The sequence below is a fragment of the Phocoena sinus genome, chromosome 4, assembly GCF_008692025.1.
Source record: "Phocoena sinus isolate mPhoSin1 chromosome 4, mPhoSin1.pri, whole genome shotgun sequence".
Classification (NCBI taxonomy): domain Eukaryota; kingdom Metazoa; phylum Chordata; class Mammalia; order Artiodactyla; family Phocoenidae; genus Phocoena; species Phocoena sinus.
This window is the reverse complement of record NC_045766.1, coordinates 11,558,822-11,579,245: the sequence shown is the minus strand read 5'-3', so window position 1 is coordinate 11,579,245 and position 20,424 is coordinate 11,558,822. Positions and strand designations below refer to the sequence as shown.

General features: G+C 40.3%; 2 protein-coding genes across 7 annotated transcripts in view; one reads left to right on the top strand and one right to left on the bottom strand.

Moving 5' to 3' along the window:
• Positions 1-5,074, top strand: part of PIK3R4 (phosphoinositide-3-kinase regulatory subunit 4) — a 74,055-nt gene extending 68,981 nt beyond the window's left edge. For 3 of the 6 annotated variants that reach the window (XM_032630512.1, XM_032630514.1, XM_032630513.1), the window contains 4 exons: positions 2,422-2,522; positions 3,143-3,231; positions 3,537-3,645; positions 4,504-5,074. In XM_032630512.1, coding sequence (XP_032486403.1) covers positions 2,422-2,522; positions 3,143-3,231; positions 3,537-3,645; positions 4,504-4,674 — 470 coding nt within the window. In that variant the 3' untranslated portion in view covers positions 4,675-5,074. The remainder of the gene's footprint in view (positions 1-2,421; positions 2,523-3,142; positions 3,232-3,536; positions 3,646-4,503) is intronic. The other 3 variants (XM_032630509.1, XM_032630510.1, XM_032630511.1) reach the window with 1 other exon arrangement.
• A 3,478-nt stretch (positions 5,075-8,552) lies between these two features.
• COL6A6 (collagen type VI alpha 6 chain) overlaps positions 8,553-20,424 on the bottom strand; it is a 117,545-nt gene continuing 105,673 nt past the window's right edge. The window contains exon 36 of the mRNA XM_032630447.1: positions 8,553-9,004. Coding sequence (XP_032486338.1) covers positions 8,788-9,004 — 217 coding nt within the window. The 3' untranslated portion in view covers positions 8,553-8,787. The remainder of the gene's footprint in view (positions 9,005-20,424) is intronic.

Below are 20,424 nucleotides of genomic sequence, written 5' to 3'. Positions count from 1 at the left end.
AAGTCTTTGAAACTCATTTTCCTCAACGGTAAAACGTGGTTAAAAATACTTAGCTAGCAGAGGTTGTAAGAATTTCAGAAAACACATGTAACGCACATAGCCTGGCATGCAAGGAGTGCTTGTTAAGTGGTAGCTCTCGTTACTCTTATGTTTCCTCGCTGGTCCCCGTGCCTCTGGGCTCTTCCTGGTCCCTTCTCATCCACACAGTGCACCTCATGCGCTGCTCCTGTCAAGGTCATCACGCTGCCAGGTTCAATGGCCGTGACTTAGCCTGCGTCTTACGTGATTTGTCTCTTGGTTGGTTGATCACTTCCTCTGTCTGAAACACTTTCCTCACCTGACTTTGAGGACATCACTCTCTTGGTTCTTCTGTTGATTGATTTGCTGATTCTTCCTCCTCTTCCTGCTTCTAAGCTGTAGCCGGCCTCAGGGCTCAATCTTGGTCTGAACCTCTTCTCCTTCTGCACTGGCTCCCTGTGTGAGCACATCCAGTCCCCCGCAAAATAGTACCAAATTTATTCAGGGTTTTATATGTGCCTATGTAAAGTCTTCCCTAAGATGTCTGATAGCCGACTGAAACCTGACCTGTCCATGCTGAACACTTGGCTCCTCTCCACCAGCTGCCCGCCCCGTATCACCTCCTTGAGGACCTGAGACCAGCCTGCTCTCCCTGCAGTGTTGTCCCAGGAAATGGCAGCATTCAGGCTCAAAGCTCAGGAGGAAGCCTGGCGTCGTCCTTTGTTCTTCTTTCTCTCTCATCCCACTTCCAGTCCATCAGCCAGTTGTACATGTTCTGTCTTAAAATATGTCCAGAATTGAGCACCTTTTACTATTTCCATCACTCTCCCCCTAGTCCAAACAGCCATAATCTCTTGTCCTTATTAGTGCAACATCCTTGTAACTCCCTGCTTTTATTCTTACCAAAGACTGTTCTTTCTTCTGCTCAGTACCTTCCAGTGGCTCTCAGATAACAGCCAAACTCCTCACCATGGCCCAGAGACTTTATGGGATCTGTCCCTGCTACCTCACTGACACTCTTGATCAGTCAGGGTTCCAACAGGAAACACATGGCATACCCAAGGTAGGATAATTTGAGGAGGACTTATTGTCAGAGGAACTATTTACAAAGGTGTGGGTGTGAGACATCGTAAAACGCAGTGCAATAAAATAGGGCTCCAGCCACAGGGGCTTCCTGGCCTTTTCCTTGAACTAATCACATTCCTGCTTTGGGGCCTCTGCATTTTTGGGGGGTTGTTGTCACCACTAGGATGTAAGTTCTGTGAAAAAGGGATTTTTTTTTGCATTATTTGCCTTTTCCTCAGTGCCTAGGACAGTGACTGGTTCATAGTAAATGTTGTTGGTTCAATAAATATTAATGAAGGACTGAAGCCTGGGGTATTGTCACTATCCTGCTCAAAATTACTTTCGAGAAAGCCTCTCTCAGGCCTGCAGCTTCCATTCCCTAGAATCTTCCTTCCACTCTTCCTGTCAGATGTGCTCCAATCAGACCACAGCACCCAGACATGGGTGTGTGTGCTTTACTCCTTCCATCCTTTCTGCCTGAAGTGATCCATGTGCCACCTGTGTCTCCAGCCTCACTTGCTCTTTCCATCCCAGTGATGACATCTCCACGAGGTGGCCTTGATTCTCACCCACTGGATGTGACCTTTGCCTTCCTGAGTATAGGTGGAACTCTGCATTCTCTCTTTTTGTGTTCATTGTCTTATACTTTATTTTTTTTTCTTTCCTTCTAGACTGTAGGTTTCTTTTCTTTTAAAATAAATTTATTTATTTTATTTATTTACTTTTGGCTGTGTTGGGTCTTCGTTGCTGCACGCAGGCTCTCTCTAGTTGTGGCGAGCGAGGGCTACTCTTCGTTGCGGTGCGTGAGCTTCTCATCGCAGTGGCTTCTCTTGTTGCAGAGCATGGGCTCTAGGCACACGGGCTTCAGTAGTTGTGGCACATGGGCTCAGTAGTTGTGGTTTGTGGGCTCTAGAGCACAGGCTCAGTAGTTGTGGCACGTGGGCTTAGTTGCTCCGTGGCATGTGGGATCTTCCTGGACCAGGGCTCGAACCTGTGTCTCCTGCATTGGCAGGCGGATTCTTAACCATTACACCACCAGGGAAGTCCTAGACTGTAGGTTTCTTGAGGGCAGAGTCTGTTTATGCTTTGCCTTTCCACCCTATACTTCTTTCCACTTGGCTGGACACCAGTAAATATTGACTAGTAGGCTATAAAAAACATTTCTTTTTTGCACTCCAGTGTGGTGGCAGGGTCACAGTATTATTTAAAAGTATTCGTGAGTGTTTCTTGCAGGATGGGAGAAAATGGAAATGGCTGTAGGCTGACTACCTCTACCAAGACATGAATCCCTAAGAGTGGAGACCTTGTCTGAGTAACGTTCTGGCCTGTTTCCCTCAGCTGTCCAGGGCAACAATGAAGTATCCATGTGGGACATGGAGACGGGTGACAGAAGGTTCACGCTCTGGGCCAGTGGTGCACCACCACTGTCTGAATTACAGGTTTGCTCCAGTTTTTATTATAAAGGCCAACATAATCTCCCACATCCCAAGCACTTTCAGGCATTTTGCCAAACATGATATTTGTTGGGCTTTTGGGTTATGTTTTAAATTTGGGTTTTTACTAAGTATTAGGTGGGCATTGCTACCGTGTGCTTTCCAGTTCCTGCTTACTGGTGTCTGCTTCTGTGGGTGTTTTGGTTGCCAGCTCCATAAGGTTTGTGATGTCTCTTTGGAACCCCAGTAAAATATGGGTTAATTAGGAAAAGCACAGATTAAAGCTTAGATCATTAAAAAAATGGAACATGACCCCTCATACACACTTTTTTAAGGGTGCTTTGTTGGGGAAGAAGGTAGGAAAGATTTTCTTCTCCTTTAGTTGGGGTCCTTCTCATCCCAAATAGAGAATTTTGGGAAGCTGAACAGGCTCTGCTTCTTCATTCAGGATGATATAGAGCAAATGCATTTTAAATTCCCAAAGAAAGAAGATCTAAGACATACGTGATCTGTCTCTAGTCTCTTCAGTTAACCACAGACAGCTGACTTGTCTCTAGAAACGGCTACATCCTTTATGGGCTACACTGGTGTCTGTTATTTGACTCTATTTCTTTATTTCCTTTAAGCCTTCTCCTCACAGTGTCCACGGTCTCTACTGTAGTCCTGCAGATGGGAACCCCATCCTGCTAACAGCTGGCTCAGACATGAAAATAAGGTACAGTAAAGACACTTGATATCCAGCACTTGAAAGGAGAAAGGTAGTAAAATGTGGATGAATACTGCGGTTACCACTAGGCGTTGCTTATTATAGATACCAGCAGTAGTGTGACGTTTAACATCATCTGCTTCTTTCAGGGACAGCTGTTAATACTTCGTTTGTAACTAATTTTAGGCTCTTCTAGAAGATTGTCTTTTCCTAATGCAGAAGAGAACAATATAGCATTGATGAGTGTCAGCCAGTAATCATTAGTCCCTCTCCTCCTCCTTTGAGATTATCACCAGTTGTTTCCTTTACCCCAGGTTTTGGGACCTGGCTTACCCAGAGAGGTCCTATGTCATTGCAGGAAGCACTAGTTCTTCATCTGTGTCCTACTACAGGAAAATCATTGAAGGCACCGAAGTCGTCCAGGTATAAGCAGTCTTTCTTTCAACTTTTTGTGGGAACAAAAACGGCTTTCATAAATATCATGTTGATTCAAATAAATGGCTTGGCCAAGAGTGGCACTATTTCTTTGAATTTAAAAAATGTGTTTTATTTTCTCTTGACTTTTCTGTATTTTTTAAATTAACTTTTATTAAAGTAGAATGAACATAGAAAGTGCATGTGTAATTACACTGCTCAAAATAAGCACTTCAAACACTTGCCAAGTCCTTAAAACAACTTTATAAGGAAGTGCCTTTATTATTTTCCTTCTGCAAATGAGAAAGTTAAGCACAGCGAAATTGAACACGTCTAAGGTCACCCAGCTAGTAAGCAGCAGCGCTGGGACTCACACCTGGCTGGTGGGGCTCAAGAGCTTGTGTTCTTGAGTCAGGCAGAGGCTGCAGAGGAGACGACATACTTGCCAGTGCTGGGCCTGGTACGTGGTCAGTAAATGAGGGGCTTCCTTTGTCACAAGTAACAGTGAGCTTCAGAAGGGCTTGAGTGTCTGACAGGTGTTTACATCCATATCCCGGTTGTCTCTGCCTCTCTGTTCTTTCCCTTTGTTCTTTGATGTTGACAGAGGTAATATGCACAGATTATTGGCCTATTTGTAAGTTTTCTGTATTTGTAAGTGGCTACTTGTGGTGTGGAGTCCAGTGACCGGAAACCTAGAACATCACTTTGTACTCTCTGCTCAGTGTCTTTGTGAAAGTGTGACTCCTTCATGGGAGAGCTAGCCTAAACAAGAAGAGTATTCCTCAGAAGCAGGAGGACAGACAGGTGGTAGAATGTGCTACAGCCTTTAACTTCTGGCTTTCTCCTTGACTTTTAACCACCAAACAGGAAATTCAGAATAAGCAGAAGGTGGGACCGAGTGATGATGCCCCTCGGAAGGGCCCAGAGTCTCTGCCTGTGGGTCACCACGACATCATCACAGATGTCGCCACGTTCCAGACGACACAGGGCTTCATTGTGACTGCTTCTAGAGATGGGATTGTTAAGGTTTGGAAATGAAAACTGAGTGATTTGTATAATGTGTAAAAATATATAAATATACTATAACTCAAGAGAAAAAGTATTTTTAGAGAACAGAGTGAACACAGATTCATTTGCTTAATTTTCAGAATCATGTCTGTTTCATGGTTAAACAAATCCCATGTAAGGTGGTTAAGGAAGTTGCTGGCATACTTGTATATATCTTAGCTGGAATTAGCCAGACAGTAGTATCTGGGACTTTCTTACTGTATATATCACAGAGGTGAGGAATTTAAGATGCTAAGACTTAGGTGATCTCAGTTTACTTTGTATTAAAAAAGATGACTGAAAGTTGGTTGTAAGCTATTATAATGTAAACACATTTTTTGCTATTAAAAATGCTATTCAAACTAGCCAATAAACTGTATTCAAGCATCTTAAAGGGTTTTTGTTTGTTTTTGTTGGTGTTTTTAACAGTAAACATTAGCAGAAGAATAACCTCTCCAGCAGCACGTGTTCTGAAGACATGGACCCAGTGTTGCAGGGACTCAGTGAAAGAACTAGGCCTTATGTCCAGGTCTCTGGATTCTCAGTATCATGCTTCCTGCTCTAGCCCATCTATCTTTCTTCCAGTTTTAGAGCTGGCCTTGTTAGATGTTTAACCCTGTAGACTTGATCCCCTGTGTGTCAGTTTCAGAGTAGTGTGTCTCTTCTTGGTCATCATTACTGTTTTTTATAGGCTCTACTATAAATTCTGAAACTTGGCCCATCAGCTTGCTTTTGTCCAGTGTATATTATTTATTAAATGCATGAAAAGAGAAAAATAAAAAGATTAAGCTGTTAAAAACATGCCCCAAATTTATATTTTTAAAAGACCAAAATTTGGTCTTTCCCACTAAAATAAACCCTTCAAAATTATCGATTATTGTTCACACAGGAACTTCTCATCCACATTTAATTGTCATCCACTTGCAGAAGGGTTTATGGTGTTCAAAATATTTTAGTTTGAAATTAGCTTACAGGAGTCTGTAAAACCAAGAAGTTGAACAGATAATCTGAGTCTAGGGAAAATACTTGTTTAAGAAATACTCCAAAAATTTAATTTGTATAATTACATAACTTAGTATGAGACATGATAGTTGCAGTGCATAGGATTCAACACACTTAGTGTTTAGACAAGTAAACAATAAAACTATCAGAAAACCCCATCATTCAGAGAGGTCCAGGTCAGGAGTGATGGACTCTGATGGGCCGGGGAGCTCAGTGGATCCATAGAATATGCAAATTTGACATTGGCGTTTTCATGTTGTAGTGCCTCTGTTTCCCTTAATGTGTGCTAAGACCATATTTATAGAGGTTCTAGCTACTAGGTCAGATTTAGAGTCTGCAGAGGTTGGGGGAAGTTTTTTTTTTTTTTTTTTTTTTTGCGGTACGCGGGCCTCTCACTGTTGTGGCCTCTTCCGTCGCGGAGCACAGGCTCCGGATGCACAGGCTCGGCGGCCATGGCTCACGGGCCCAGCCGCTCCGCGGCATGTGGGATCTTCCCGGACCGGGCACGAACCCGAGTCCCCTACATCGACAGGTGGACTCTCAACCGCTGCGCCACCAGGGAAGCCCGGGGGAAGTTTTTTGAGACATAAACTTGTTCTGAAAATGGGCCCCAAGCCTGGAGCCATTAGATAAGCCACAGACTGATAAACATGGGGAATGCTGAGGGAAGAGATGGAGTATGCTGATGGAGCTGTAATCCTTTTCCCCTTATCTTCCTACCACTCATTCTCCCCACTTAAAAATCCTCCCGGGCTTCCCTGGTGGCGCAGTGGTTGAGAGTCCGCCTGCCGATGCAGGGGACGCGGGTTCGTGCGCTGGTCCGGGAAGATCCCACATGCCGCGGAGCGGCTGGGCCCATGAGCCATGGCCGCTGAGCCTGCGCGTCCGGAGCCTGTGCTCCGCAACGGGAGAGGCCACAGCAGTGAGAGGCCCGCGTACCACAAAAAAAAAAAAAAAAAAAATCCTCCCCCCGCAGCTTTATAAAGGTCATTTGGTTGAATTGTTACTGAGTATTACAATCTGACGCCACATTGAGTTTGCATTTCTTTTTGAATTCTGGGGGTTTTCTTTAACACGTTTGATTCATAGTTCAGTGCAGAGATAATAGAATAAATTGTCCTTTATAGTCAATTAATTTATAATTCTATATCAAGAACATCACTGCTTATTTGTGTGATTCTTGGTTTAAATAGGGTTTTGTTTAATTTACACTCAATTTATGGTACTTTCCCCTTTAAGAGGAAGAGGTAAATCATGGAAAATGTTAATATTAGCGATTAATGTTTTTAAAAGGAACTTACTATTTACACTATGCTTCAGACCCCTCACCTACTAATGACTAAAACGATGACCCAAAATGCTAAAATAATCTCAATCACCAAGGAAATATTTGTTTGGTGTACTTTACTTACCAATGCTGAAAAGATAGACAAATAACATTTTAAAAGTATTTCCAACAATAAACAGAAGAAAGGAATTTTTGCTTAATCCAGAGTTAACCAGAAAAATCCCTTTTATTAAAATACCTCTTAAATATTGCTCATCAATTTCCTGTACTTGAAACAAATTTTTCCTGAACTCCTAAGCACCATTTAGGATACATGAAGAAAGCTGATGTGCTTTATTCTTCTGTGTTACCTGAGTATGGATACAACCTTTTAACTCCTTGCTCTTTGGAGACATTGGGAGCTATTTCTATGGAGTTGCCTGGGTAAGGATGGCAGAAGTGATTTGTAAAAACACTGCAGATGGCTCTTTCCCAGGTTTTATGAAGAGAGGTGTAGAAAAGAAAGTCAGATGATACCTGCTGGTATTTGGTGTCCGTAACCCTGTGCCCCATGCATCCGCGCAGGGCCTCCCTCCCTTTCTGGAGAGTATGGCCATCTGTGCAGCCAGGCCACTACCACCAACTGTGGAGCCAGCTCTTAAAATTTGCCATTATGTCTAAATTAAGTATTGCTTCTTTGGTGTCTAGTTGTTGAAAACATTAGCCCTATCATAAGATTAAAAATCAGTTACGTGATCTGGATGGGAGTGAGGAGAAAGAGCCACCAGAGATGCACTTTGAATACCTTTCCTGGTTTCACTCTGATCTCTTTTCGCATCTCTGGCGCCTCCGCCCCCCCACCAATAGGGATTTGTAGATTAAGACATGGACACCTTTATCTTTTCCAAACTTGCTGTGCATTTAAGCTCTTTTTAGAGCTCTGCCCGTCCTCTTTGCTGCTGCTCACTATTTACTAAAGAGCTACCTGATGGGTAACTCAGAGCATGTTGTGTCTTTACTATTCTTGTCTAAAGAATACATGCATTAGTAAAAATAATAATAATAATAATGGGAAAGAAAGAATAAAAGTCTATCAAAATGGCCAGGCAGGAGGCTCTACATAATTTATGTTCTGGGCAAATATGAGTTTCTCGGTGAGTTAAGGAGGATTTGGAGCTGGGAAAAATTACCCTCTGTTTCTCACCTGTCCAAGCAAACAAACAACTGCACAAGGTGGAGGAAAGCTTCCCGCACAAGCCTATTGGCGATCCAGTCAGTCCAGACAGAGACCGGGGTGTGTTGAAATGGAGTCGTCGAGGAAGGTCAAATTTTCAAAGTTACGACATACAAACGGCATCAATTTCTAGGGTTAATGTTAGGATCTCCCAAAACATTAACCTTTGGTTAAATAGATGAGCATTAATCAGTCCTAAGCTGAGAAAGAAGGCTTGGTTTATAGAAAGTGGATTGTACGGAGACCTACAATTTAAAACTCATGAGTGTTGGCCCATGTATATACACATATACACATTTAGCTTCAAATTACATCGCCATTAGACTTTTCAAAAGACTCCTTTTATTCTTCCATCTTTTAATGATAACAGTTCTTGAACATACCAGTCTCGGAATTATCAGGAATGGTCAAATAAATGGACAAGATATATCTTAATACCAGAGAGTGCAAGGGGTCAAGTTCTCTGATGACCCACCACCTGTGGCCACAAGGTCCTCCAAAGCGGACCTCGGATGCAGACAGAAATCCAAGTAAAAGTCGTCCAATGTTGTGTTCATGAATTTAGTTATTTAAGCCCAGAGTCTTACCATGCTTCCTGAGGCTAAACTCTTCGAGCACCTTTATCATGTTGTTTGGGAGCCGTTTTTATCACTCCTTTCCCACTTTTAAAGGTATGGGATGTGTTTCTCGTAAAATTTTGAACAGTATCATCTCTGCTGCCTCTTGCTATTCTTGACAGATATTTTTTATGTTGAAAGAATTTTGCCTTCTGTAATACATCTTCTTTGAGGGTAGCTTTCTGTGGTCCAGGAAGGAAGCTATACAATGAAAGAAAAGAAACCCCATAGAAGATAAATACCATTTCAACTGTAACAGATTCTATGTTAACCCGTCTTCCTAAATAATTGTGCACCCATTCCTTGTTGCATCCTTCCTTCAGGGTAAGTTTATTGAGATGATTCAATTGGGGATTTACACTGAACAGGTATATTAGAAGCTGATGAATAAGATACCTTGTCAAAATATGCAAAAGTATAATTTTAATAGGGAAGTTTCTTCTTCATGGAGTATATTTCACTCAGAACTTCATATGGTTGGCTCCTGTTTATTCAGATGTTGGTTCAAATGGTACCTCCTTAGAGACCACCAGATGTATAGTTTTCCCAGTCCCAGTCACGCAGCACAACATGCTCTTATATTTTTCCTAACACTTATCACTATCTCATTTTTATTTACTTGTAAACTTTGTGATTTGTTCCCCCTTTTCCACCATCTCAGACAGAAAGTGTCATTAGACCATGTCTTGTCACCATAGTAACCCCAGGAACCTAGAGGAGTGCTTAGCACATGGTAGATACAAGTATTTGTTTAGTGAAAGCATCAATGAATGCCCCTTCTTCCCTCCCTTCCTCCCATCCATCCATCCATCCATCCGTCCATCCAAATGTTCATGCTTTATGGAAGGCACTGTGTTAGGTACAGTGGGGGACGCAGAAATAGCGCCCAGTTTGGCAGGCACACAAGACGTTTGGTTGGGAGTCAAGAGTAACCCAACAATAAAGGGAAGCTGGGGTCAGACTCTGGGAGGCCTTGAATGCCAGACTGATGACAGGGAATCAGAAGCCAAGTGCTGACCAGAAGTCCTAGCCTGTCCAATCAAACTTTCTGTACTGATGGAAATGTCCTATGATCTGCACTGGCCAGTATGGCAGCCACTGGTCACATGCGGCTGTCGAGCACTTGAAACGTGGCTAGTGTGACCAAGAAGCTGAATTTTTAGTTTCATTTAGCTGAAAGCTAGTGGCTACTGTAGTGGACAGCACAGAAAGGGAGCCATTTCAGACCTCATCTCACAGGGAGGCAGTGGAAAGAGCCTTGGGTCCTGGAACATTCTTACATTCTAGGTCCTCTATTACTAGAGCAGCTCTGAGCGGATCACTTAACTAGAGGGAACCTTGTTCAGGTGTAAAATGAGGATGACAACCACCAATGTTGCTGTGAGCGACAATCGAAGTCCCATGGTGTCTGCTGGTTACAGATGAGGAGACTGAGTGTGAGGCTGCAGGAACGGCAGAGCTGAGGCTACAATCAACTCTTCTGATAGAGTCCCGTGTGACTTCCACTCAACTAGGTTTTTATCCAGGACACTATAGAGACCTATCAAGATATTTGGAATAAGAAAGTGAAATGATAAATGTCATGCTGTCAGAAGCACCTGGATATGGGTGCAGAACCACAGGAGGGCAGGCGGCCTGGGGCAGAGGTTAAGAAGCTATGTGGAGCCTGGCACATAAGCTCTTCCTAAAATTTTTAGAATAAGTGAGAGCCTGGTGGCATAAGAGAAACTAACTGAATTGTGGTCACCGGAAGAGTCATGAGAACTCCAAAATGTTGAGACTAGGAGGACAGTGGCAACGTTCACCATATTCACCATGATCCATTCCTTTGCATTTGGATTTTTCTGCTTTATCCAGCTATAAATCTGATCTGTCTCACAAAAACATCACTATTTAGAAAATGAGTAAGTAGAGGATGTAAAAAGAATTTAAAGTTACTCTGCTTTCCCCTTTCTCTCTCTGTCTTTGTCTCTGTCTCACACTCACTGCATATTCTTCTTTCGTGTATAATGAGAGCTGAGGGTAAGGGAGACATCAAACCAACCGAGAAGCCTAGCATTCACGTCACACAGACCCTGAGGCCTCCACACCTTATGTACTGTATGTCTGGGCTTCTGTCAGTGCTACCAGAGATGTACTACATTGATCAACAAACTCCTCCCAATCACCAAGAACAGCGGCCATGGCTAAATTCCAGTGCAAATACAATTTCCTTACACCTTACCCATTTTGCTCTTTATATTTTCTTGTTAATTTCCAGACTAAATATTATGAACTCAAATCCTCCAAAGTTGTAACTGTATGCACAAGCTATGGCCCCACAGATCGTGAGGGGACATTCTTTCAGGTCTGGAACATACTGTTTCCATGACTTGAGTTTATCTTGTCTATACTGGTCTCTCCCCTCCACCCTCATTCTCTTTCCCTTTGCATTGGCTCCTTTTTATAGTAAATTTAGTTAACTTTGTTGTCTTCCTCCCTCTTTGTTAAGAAGAAGTTGTTAAATTGGTAATTGCTTCTATAGCATTGCGTTGCTATTTTTTCCCCTCAAATATTTTTAATCTTAAAAGGGTTGAACATGATAAACACCACATCTCTGAATTTTCACCTTTTCCACTGTGTCATACGTGGAGTTGGTATTGGAGAAGCATTTGATAAGAATCATTTGATTACTCTGGGAATCATACAGACTTTCTGCTTTTCTTTCTCCCATTCTATATTGTTCAGATGCTTCTTTGCTGATGGGTAACTTCGACAATATGTAATCAAGATAAAGAAACAGGAGTGAAATACCGTCCATTCATTTTGCAATGTGTGCCCAGCACCAGTAAAGCTTCTAGAAAGCAAGATGTGGCAACTCGGTAAAATGTGGTAGGTGGAACTAATTGTAGATTTCAATCCTCTGTGATCACAGATTCCTTCAACCATGCAGACAACCAGGAGTCAGCCCAGCTGCATTTATTAGTTGACTGGATGCACTGGAGTGGAAAATGCAGACAAGATTACTTTTATTTTGAGAATTCTTTTAATCTTAATATACATTTTTGTGTGTCTAGAAAACACACTTTGGAAAGCAGAATTACAACAGATGTATATTCATATGGCACTGGCGACTGTGTCCATTTTTACAATTCAATTGTTCCGGTTCTGGCCTGTCATCGCTTTCAAGTCTGGCATGAGTGCTTATCTGCCTGGATGAATAGGCAGGTGGCTTTCAGTCTTTCACTGTCTCTGAGTGGATCTAAGTGCTTACATAGAGGCTGCCCTGCAATCTCTCCTTCGTGGGCATGTCTCTTGCTTGTGGTTTGATTCAGTATCTTTTACCAGAGAAGAACAGCTTTTACCTGTATATCTCAGAATCTGACAGTGGAATGATCTAATTCTCACGTGGCAAGTCATCCTATGTCCAGGCCTCTTGCCTCTGAATCCCTTCTGTTGAAGAGCTCAGGCAGGCAGTTTCAGAAGAAGCTGTGTGCTTGTTACCTTTTATTATAGTCTTTGGTTACTTAGAGAAGGCCTGGGGAGTCCCAGCCTAACACATGGTCAGGGAGTCACTGATGGCAGTGTGGATTTCATGACTCAATTCCTTATGCCCCAGCATTTCCTGACATTTCACCATTCCAGGTATGTGGGAGAATCTGAGCCTCCAGTGTATCTTAGGGCAATGTGAAGTGGGAAGAAACACACGGTGGGAATGGTTTTCAAAAAAGTCTTTAATTTGTATAGGCTGGTTCCCGCACCTGCCCTTGCAATTATCTGTAATATGTGGAGCCTGATCCACGTGCAAATTCGAAGCCTCTTTCCACGCTACCAGACACCTGCAGTAGGGGGAGCCCTGCTCCTCCTGGACTGACCGCACAGGCCGGTTTAGACACGACTTCAGAAGCATTTGCTGCTGGACAGTTCCCCTGCTTCCCAGCAAGGTGAGAGGCTTCTCGGAGCTTCTGAAGCTGGGGCTTCCGGGCCGGGGGGAGGGCCTTGGGCCCCATCACCACACAGGAATGCACACAGTGCACAGTAGGAGGAGCCGCACTGTCAGAAGCATCTGTCTAAGTGTGATTCTCAGGGGCTGGGGCACTCTGATTTCAGTCAGATGTGGGGCACGTATGCACGTGTTAGCATGATTTACGCTGAAACAAACAACCACCAAAAAACCCCTCTCCTAACTGATTTCAATTATTTTTAATTAAAAAATAAGTAATATTCGTATATGCAAAGGCTATGATATATATGTATATTATTATTTTAAAATAACTTCTGCCTTTGTTGCTGATAAATTTTTTTTAATTAAGATATTTTAAAAAGTAAATTTTCTTATTCCATTCTTTGGGTATATTCTATATTTTTCTATAACATTGCTTTAAAATATTTATTTATTTTTTTAAATTAAAAAGCAGTTTTTACATCTTTAAAAAAATTGAAGTATAGTTAATTTACAATATTGTGTTAATTTCTGTTTTTTTATTGAAGTATTTAAAAAATTTTAGTATATATATTTTTTCTATTACACCTTAAGAGCAATGTTTAGCTCATTAGCTTTTAGAGTTTAAAAAATTTCCCTAACGTACTATGGAAAACACTATGGAGGTTCCTCAAAAAATTAAAAATAGAACTGCTATATGATCCAGCAATTCCACTTCTTGGTTATTTGCCTGAAGAAAATGAAAACACTAATTTGAAAAGATATATGCACCCCTATGTTCATTGCAGCAAAATTCACAATAACCAAGATATAGAAGCAAACTATGTATCCATCTACAGATGAATGGATAAAGAAGATGTGGTGTATATAGACACAATGGAATACTACTCAGCCACAAAAAAGAATGAAATAATGTTATTTATAATATGGATGGACCTAGAGGGTATTATGCTAAGTGAAATATGTCAGACAAACACCGTATGATTTCACTTATATGTGGAATCTAACAAACAAAACCTGCAGAAACAGATTCCTTGATACAGAGAACAAACTGGTGGTTGCTAGAGAGGAAGGGAAGGGAGGATGGGCGAAACAGGTGAAGGGGATTAAGAGGCGCACACTTCCAGTTATAAATAAGTCACGGGATGAAATATACAGAATAGGGAATATAGTGAGTAACAGTGTAACAATTTTAAATGGGGACAGATGGTAACTAGACTTATGGTGATCATCTAGTAATGTATATAAATGTTGACTCACTGTGTTGTACACTTGAAACTAATACAACATTGTATGCCAATTAAAAAAATTTCCCTAACATAAGAAATAAAACTATAAACTTTCCTAAACTATGAATTCTGAAGCATCCCACAAGTTTTGGCATGTAATATTTTGATTATTATACAGTTCTAAGTATTTTTAAGTTTTCACTATGATTTTTGTTTCATTAGTTATTTAGAAATGTGATTTTGATTAAAAAACATATGGGCTTAAAAATATTGTTTGTATTAATTTCTAACTTAATTGCACTGTGATCAATTGGACTGTATGAAGCCAGTTCTTAGAAATTTGTTGACACTTGATTTATAAGCTAAAAACTGCACAATGAACCCCTGTACACCCTCCACGCTGATGCAATAGTTGTTAATGTTCCGTGTGTTCAGAAGAATGTCTCATTCTTCTGTGCAGGATTCTATACGAGTCTATTAAATCAAGCTTGTTACTTATGATTAAATCTTTATATCTTTAATTTTTGTCTGCTTGACCTAACAGTATTCAAACTGATGTAGCGACATCTCCAACTCTGATTTTTTTTTTTGGCAGTATGTGGGCCTCTCACTGTTGTGGCCTCTCCCGTTGTGGAGCACAGGGTCCGGACGCGCAGGCTCAGCAGCCATGGCTCACAGGCCCAGTCGCTCTGTGGCATAGGGGATCTTCCCAGACCAGGGCACGAACCTGTGTCCCCCACATCGGCAGGCAGACTCTCAACCACTGCGCCACCAGGGAAGCCCTCTGATGACATTTTGATGCCAATTTCTCCCTTTTCAATTTCCACATTGTATATTTCAAAATTATTTTATGACCCTCTTATAAATTTAGAATTGTTGTATCTTCTTCATGAATTAAACACTTATCATCATGTGCTGACCGCTTTATCTCTACAAAATGGTTTTGTTTAAGAGCATATTTTATAGGACTCACTTCACTTAGAAACTAATACAACATAGTAAATCAACTATACTTCAATAAAATAAAAAAAATTTAGGTATATTTTATCTGATATTAATATAGCTTTTCCAGTTTTCTTTTTAAAATATTTGCCTGTTATACTTTTTCCCCATGATTTTACTTTCAACTTTTCCATGTCCTCATTTTGTAGCTGTGTCTCTTTTTTTTTTTTTTTTTTTGCGATACACGGGCCTCTTACTGTTGTGGCCTCTCCCGTTGCGGAGCACAGGCTCAGGACGCGCAGGCTCAGCGGCCATGGCTTACCAGCCCAGCCACTCCACAGCATGTGGGATCTTCCCGGACCGGGGCACGAACCCGTGTCCCCTGCATCGGCAAGCGGACTCTCAACCACTGCGCCACCAGGGAAGCCCCTGTAGCTGTGTCTCTTGAAAACAGTTATACCTGGATTTTATTTTGTTTTCTTAAATCCGTCACTCTCTAACTGGAACTGGCACGCTTAGTCTGTACATTTTTGTTATAATTACTGATATATAGAACTGGGTTGGATTCTGCTGTCTTACTTTGTGCCTACCACTTGTCCTTTTTTTCTGTTCTTGCTTTTTTACTTAAAAAATATTACATTATTGTTTGCTTTTATTCCATTTTCCCTTACTACATTTCGGGTAGTGAGCTACTTTTTATTTTTTTTCATGTGTGCCCCCCAAATTTTAATATATTTTTTTAACATCTATATTGGAGTATAATTGCTTTACAATGGTGTGTTCGTTTCTGCTTTATAACAAAGAGAATCAGTTATACATATACATATATCGCCACATCTCTTCCCTCTTGCGTCTCCCTCCCACCCTCCCTAACCCACCCCTCTGGGTGGTCACAAAGCACCGAGCTGATCTCCCTGTGCTATGCGGCTGCTTCCCACTAGCTATCTATTTTACGTTTGGTAGTGTATATATGTCCATGCCACTCTCTCACTTTGTCACAGCTTACCCTTCCCCCTCCCCATATCCTCAAGTCCATTCTCTAGTAGGTCTGTGTCTTTATTGCCATCTTACCCCTAGGTTCTTCATGACCTTTTTTTTTTCTTAGATTCCATATATATGTGTTAGCATACGGTATCTGTTTTTCTCTTTCTGACTTACTTCACTCTGTATGACAGACTCTAGGTCCATCCACCTCACTACAAATAACTTAATTTCGTTTCTTTTTATGGCTGAGTAATATTCCATTGTATATCTGTGCCACATCTTCTTTATCCATTCATCTGTTGATGGACACTTAGGTTGCTTCCATGTCTGGCTATTGTAAGTAGAGCTGCAATGAACATTGTGGTTCATGACTCTTTTTGAATTATGGTTTTCTCAGGGTATATGCCCAGTACTGGGATTGCTAGGTCGTATGGTAGTTCTATTTTTAGTTTTTTGAGGAACCTCCATAATGTTCTCCATAGTGGCTGTATCAATTTACATTCCCACCAACAGTGCAAGAGGGTTCCCTTTTCTCCACACCCTCTCCAGCATTTATTGTTTGTAGATTTTTTGATGATGGCCATTCTGTCTGGTGTGAGGTGACACCTCATTGTAGTTTTGATTTGCATTTCTCTAAAGATTAGTGCTGTTGAGCATCCTTTCATGTGTTTGTTGTCAACCTGTATATCGTCTTTGGAGAAATGTCTGTTTAGGTCTCCTGCCCATTTTGGGTTTGGGTTTTTTGTTTTTCTGATATTGAGCTGCTTGTAAATTTTGGAGATTAGTCCTTTGTCAGTTGCTTCATTTGCAAATGTTTTCTCCCATTCTGAGGGTTGTCTTTTCACCTTGTTTATGTTTTTCTTTGCTGTGCAAAAGCTTTTAAGTTTCATTAGGTCCCATTTGTTTATTTTTGTTTTTATTTCAGTTTCTCTAGGAAATGGGTCAAAAAGGATCTTGCTGTGATTTATGTCATAGAGTGTTCTGCCTATGTTTTCCTGTAAGAGTTTTATAGTGTCTGGCCTTACATTTAGGTCTTTAATCCATTTTGAGTTTATTTTTGTTATGGTGTTAGGGAGTGTTCAAACTTCATTCTTTTACATGTAGCTGTCCAGTTTTCCCAGCACAACTTATTGAAGAGGCTGTCTTTTCTCCATTGTATATCCTTGCCTCCTTTATCAAAGATAAGGTGACCATATGTGCATGGGTTTATCTCTGTGCTTTTATCCTGTTCCATTGATCTATATTTCTGTTTTTGTGCCCGTACCATGCTGTCTTGATTACTTTAGCTCTGTATAATAGTCTGAAGTCTGGGAACCTGATTCCTCCAGCTCCGTTTTTCTTTCTCAAGATTGCTTTTTCTATTCGGGGTCTTTTGTGTTTCCATACAACCTGTGAAATTTTTTGTTTTAGTTCTGTGGAAAATGCCATTGGTACTTTGATAGGGATTGCACTGAATCTGTAGGTTGCTCGGGGTAGTATAGTCATTTTCACAATATTGATTCTTCCAATCCAAGAACATGGTATATCTCTCCCTCTGTTTGTATCATCTTTAATTTCTTTCATCAGTGTCTTATAGTTTTCTCCATACAGGACTTTTGTGTCCTTAGGTAGGTTTATTCCTAGGTATTCGATTATTTTTGTTGCAGTGGTAAATGGGAGTGTTTCCTTAATTTCTCTTTCAGATTGTTCATCATTAGTGTATAGGAAAGCAAGAGATTTCTGTGCATTAATTTTGTATCCTGCTACTTTACCAAATTCATTGATTAGCTATAGTAGTTTTCTGGTGGCATTTTTAGGATTCTCTATGTATAGTATCATGTCATCTGCAAACAGTGACAGCTTTACTTCTTCTTTTCCGATTTGGATTCCTTTTGTTTCTTTTTCTTCTCTGAGTGCTGTGGCTAAAACTTCCAAAACTATGTTGAATAAGAGTGGTGAGAGTGGGCAACCTTGTCTTGTTCCTGATCTTAGAGGAATTGGTTTCAGTTTCCACCATTGAGAACGATGTTGGCTGTGGGTTTGTCATATATGGCCTTTATTATGTTGAGGTGGCTTCCTTCTCTGCCTGCTTTCTGGAGAGTTTTTTATCATATATCATAAATGGGTGTTGAATTTTGTCAAAAGCTTTTTCTGCATCTATTGAGATGATCATATGTTTTTTCACCTTCAGTTTGTTAATAAGGTGTATCACATTGATTGATTTGCATATATTGAAGAATTCTTTCATTCCTGAGATAAACCCCACTTGATCATGGTGTATGATCCTTTTAATGTGCTGTTGGATTCTGTTTACCAGTATTTTGTTGAGGATTTTTGCATCTATGTTCATCAGTGATATCGGCCTGTAGTTTTCTTTGTGGCATCTTGGTCTGGTTTTGGTATCAGGGTGATGGTGGCCTCCTAGAACGAGTTTGGGAGAATTCCTCCCTCTGCTATATTTTGGAAGAATTTGAGAAGGATAGGTGTTAGCTCTTCTCTAAATGTTTGATAGAATTCGCCTGTGAAGTCATTTGGTCCTGGGCTTTTGTTTGTTGGAAGATTTTTAATCACAGTTTTAATTTCACTGCTTGTGATTGGTCTGTTTATATTTCTTCCTGGTTCAGTCCCGGAAGGTTGTGCTTTTCTAAGAATTTTTCCATTTCTTCCAAATTGTCCATTTTATTGGCATATAGTTGCTTAATCTCTCATGCCCCTTTGTATTTCTGCAGTGTCAATTGTTACTTCTCCTTTGTTATTTCTAATTCTATTGGTTTGAGTCTTCTCCCTTTTTTTTCTTTTTTGATCAGTCTGGCTAATGGTTTATCAATTTTGTTTATCTTCTTAAAGAACCAGGTTTTAGTTTTATTAATATTTGCTATTGTTTTCTTCATTTCTTTTTCAGTTATTTCTGATCTGATCTTTATGATTTCTTTCCTTCTGCTAAGTTTGGGGATTTTTTGTCCTTCTTTCTCTAATTGTTTTAGGTGTAAGGTTAGGTTGTTTATTTGAGATGTTTCTTGTTTCTTGGGTAGGCTTGTATTGCTGTACTTCCCTCTTAGAACTGCTTTTGCTGCATCCCGTAGGTTTTCGGTTGCCGTGTTTTCACTGTCATTTGTTTCTGGGTATTTTTTGATTTCCTCTTTCATTTCTTCAGTGATCTCTTGGTTATTTAGTAGTGTACTGTTTAGCCTCCATGTGTTTGTATTTTTTACAGAATTTTTCCTGTAACTGATATCTAGTCTCATAGAATTGTGGTCGAAAAAGATACTTGATACGATTTCAATTTTCTTAAATTTACCAAGGCTTGACTTATGACCCAAGATATGATCTATCCTGGTCAATGTTCCATGAGCACTTGAGAAGAAAGTGTATTCTATTGTTTTTGGATGGAATGTCCTGTAAATGTCAATTAAGTCCATCTTGTTTAATGTGTCATTTAAAGCTTGTGTTTCCTTATATATTTCATTTTGGAGGATCTGTCCATTGGTGAAAATGGGGTGTTAATGTCCTCTAGTATGATTGTGTTACTGTCGATTTCCCCTTTTATGGCTGTTTGCATTTGCCTTATGTGTTAAGGTGCTCTTATGTTGGATGCATAAATATTTACAATTATTATATATTCTTCTTGGATTGATCCCTTGATCGTTATGTAGTGTCCTTCTTTGTCTATTGTAATAGTCTTTATTTTAAAGTCTATTTTGTCTCATGAAAATTGCCACTCCATCTTTCTTTTGATTTCCATTTTCATGAATATCTTTTCCATCCCCTCACTTTCAGTCTGTATGTGTCCCTAGGCCTGAAGTGCGTCTCTTGTAGACAGCATGTATACAGGTCTTGTTTTTGTATCCATTCAGCCAGTCTGTGTCTTTTGGTTAGATCATTTAATCTGTTTACATTTAAGGTAGTTATCGATATGTATGTTCTTAATGTATTTTTAAAAGAGTCTTCAACAGCCTAACCATCAGCCCAAACAACACAAATTCCTAGAACACTTTAAGTTCATTCATTCCCCATGACATATTATTGCCCCTTTTTCCAATGCTGTCTTTTTTCCCTTTAAAACTCAAGGCTTCATTTTTTAATAACAAAAGATAATTTTATTGTTCACTGTCTTTTCTCATGTTTAAATAATTAATATTTATTAATACTTATATTTATAGTCTTAGTACAACTTGTTTTTTCTGTTAAAGCCACCAAGGGCCAAATGTTTTATTTTCATAGCTTTTTAAACAAGTACAGCTTTTTGGTAACCCTACAAATTTGACATGACTATAATTTAAAAGTACAACACTTATTTAGATTTACCTAAATATTGACAATTTTTTTATCATCTACTATTCTTGCATCACAGTCCTTCCTTCTGTGGTCTTTATTTTCCTTAAAGTACTTTTTTTTTTTTTTAACCTGGGCCCCCTGCATTAGGAGTGCAGAGTCTTTTTAAAAATTAATTAATTAATTAATTAGGCTGCATTGGGTCTTAGTTGCGGCATGCGGGACCTTCACTGTGGCGCCTGGGCTTCTCTCTAGTTGTGGTGCACGGGCTCCAGAGTGCGTGGGCTCAGTAG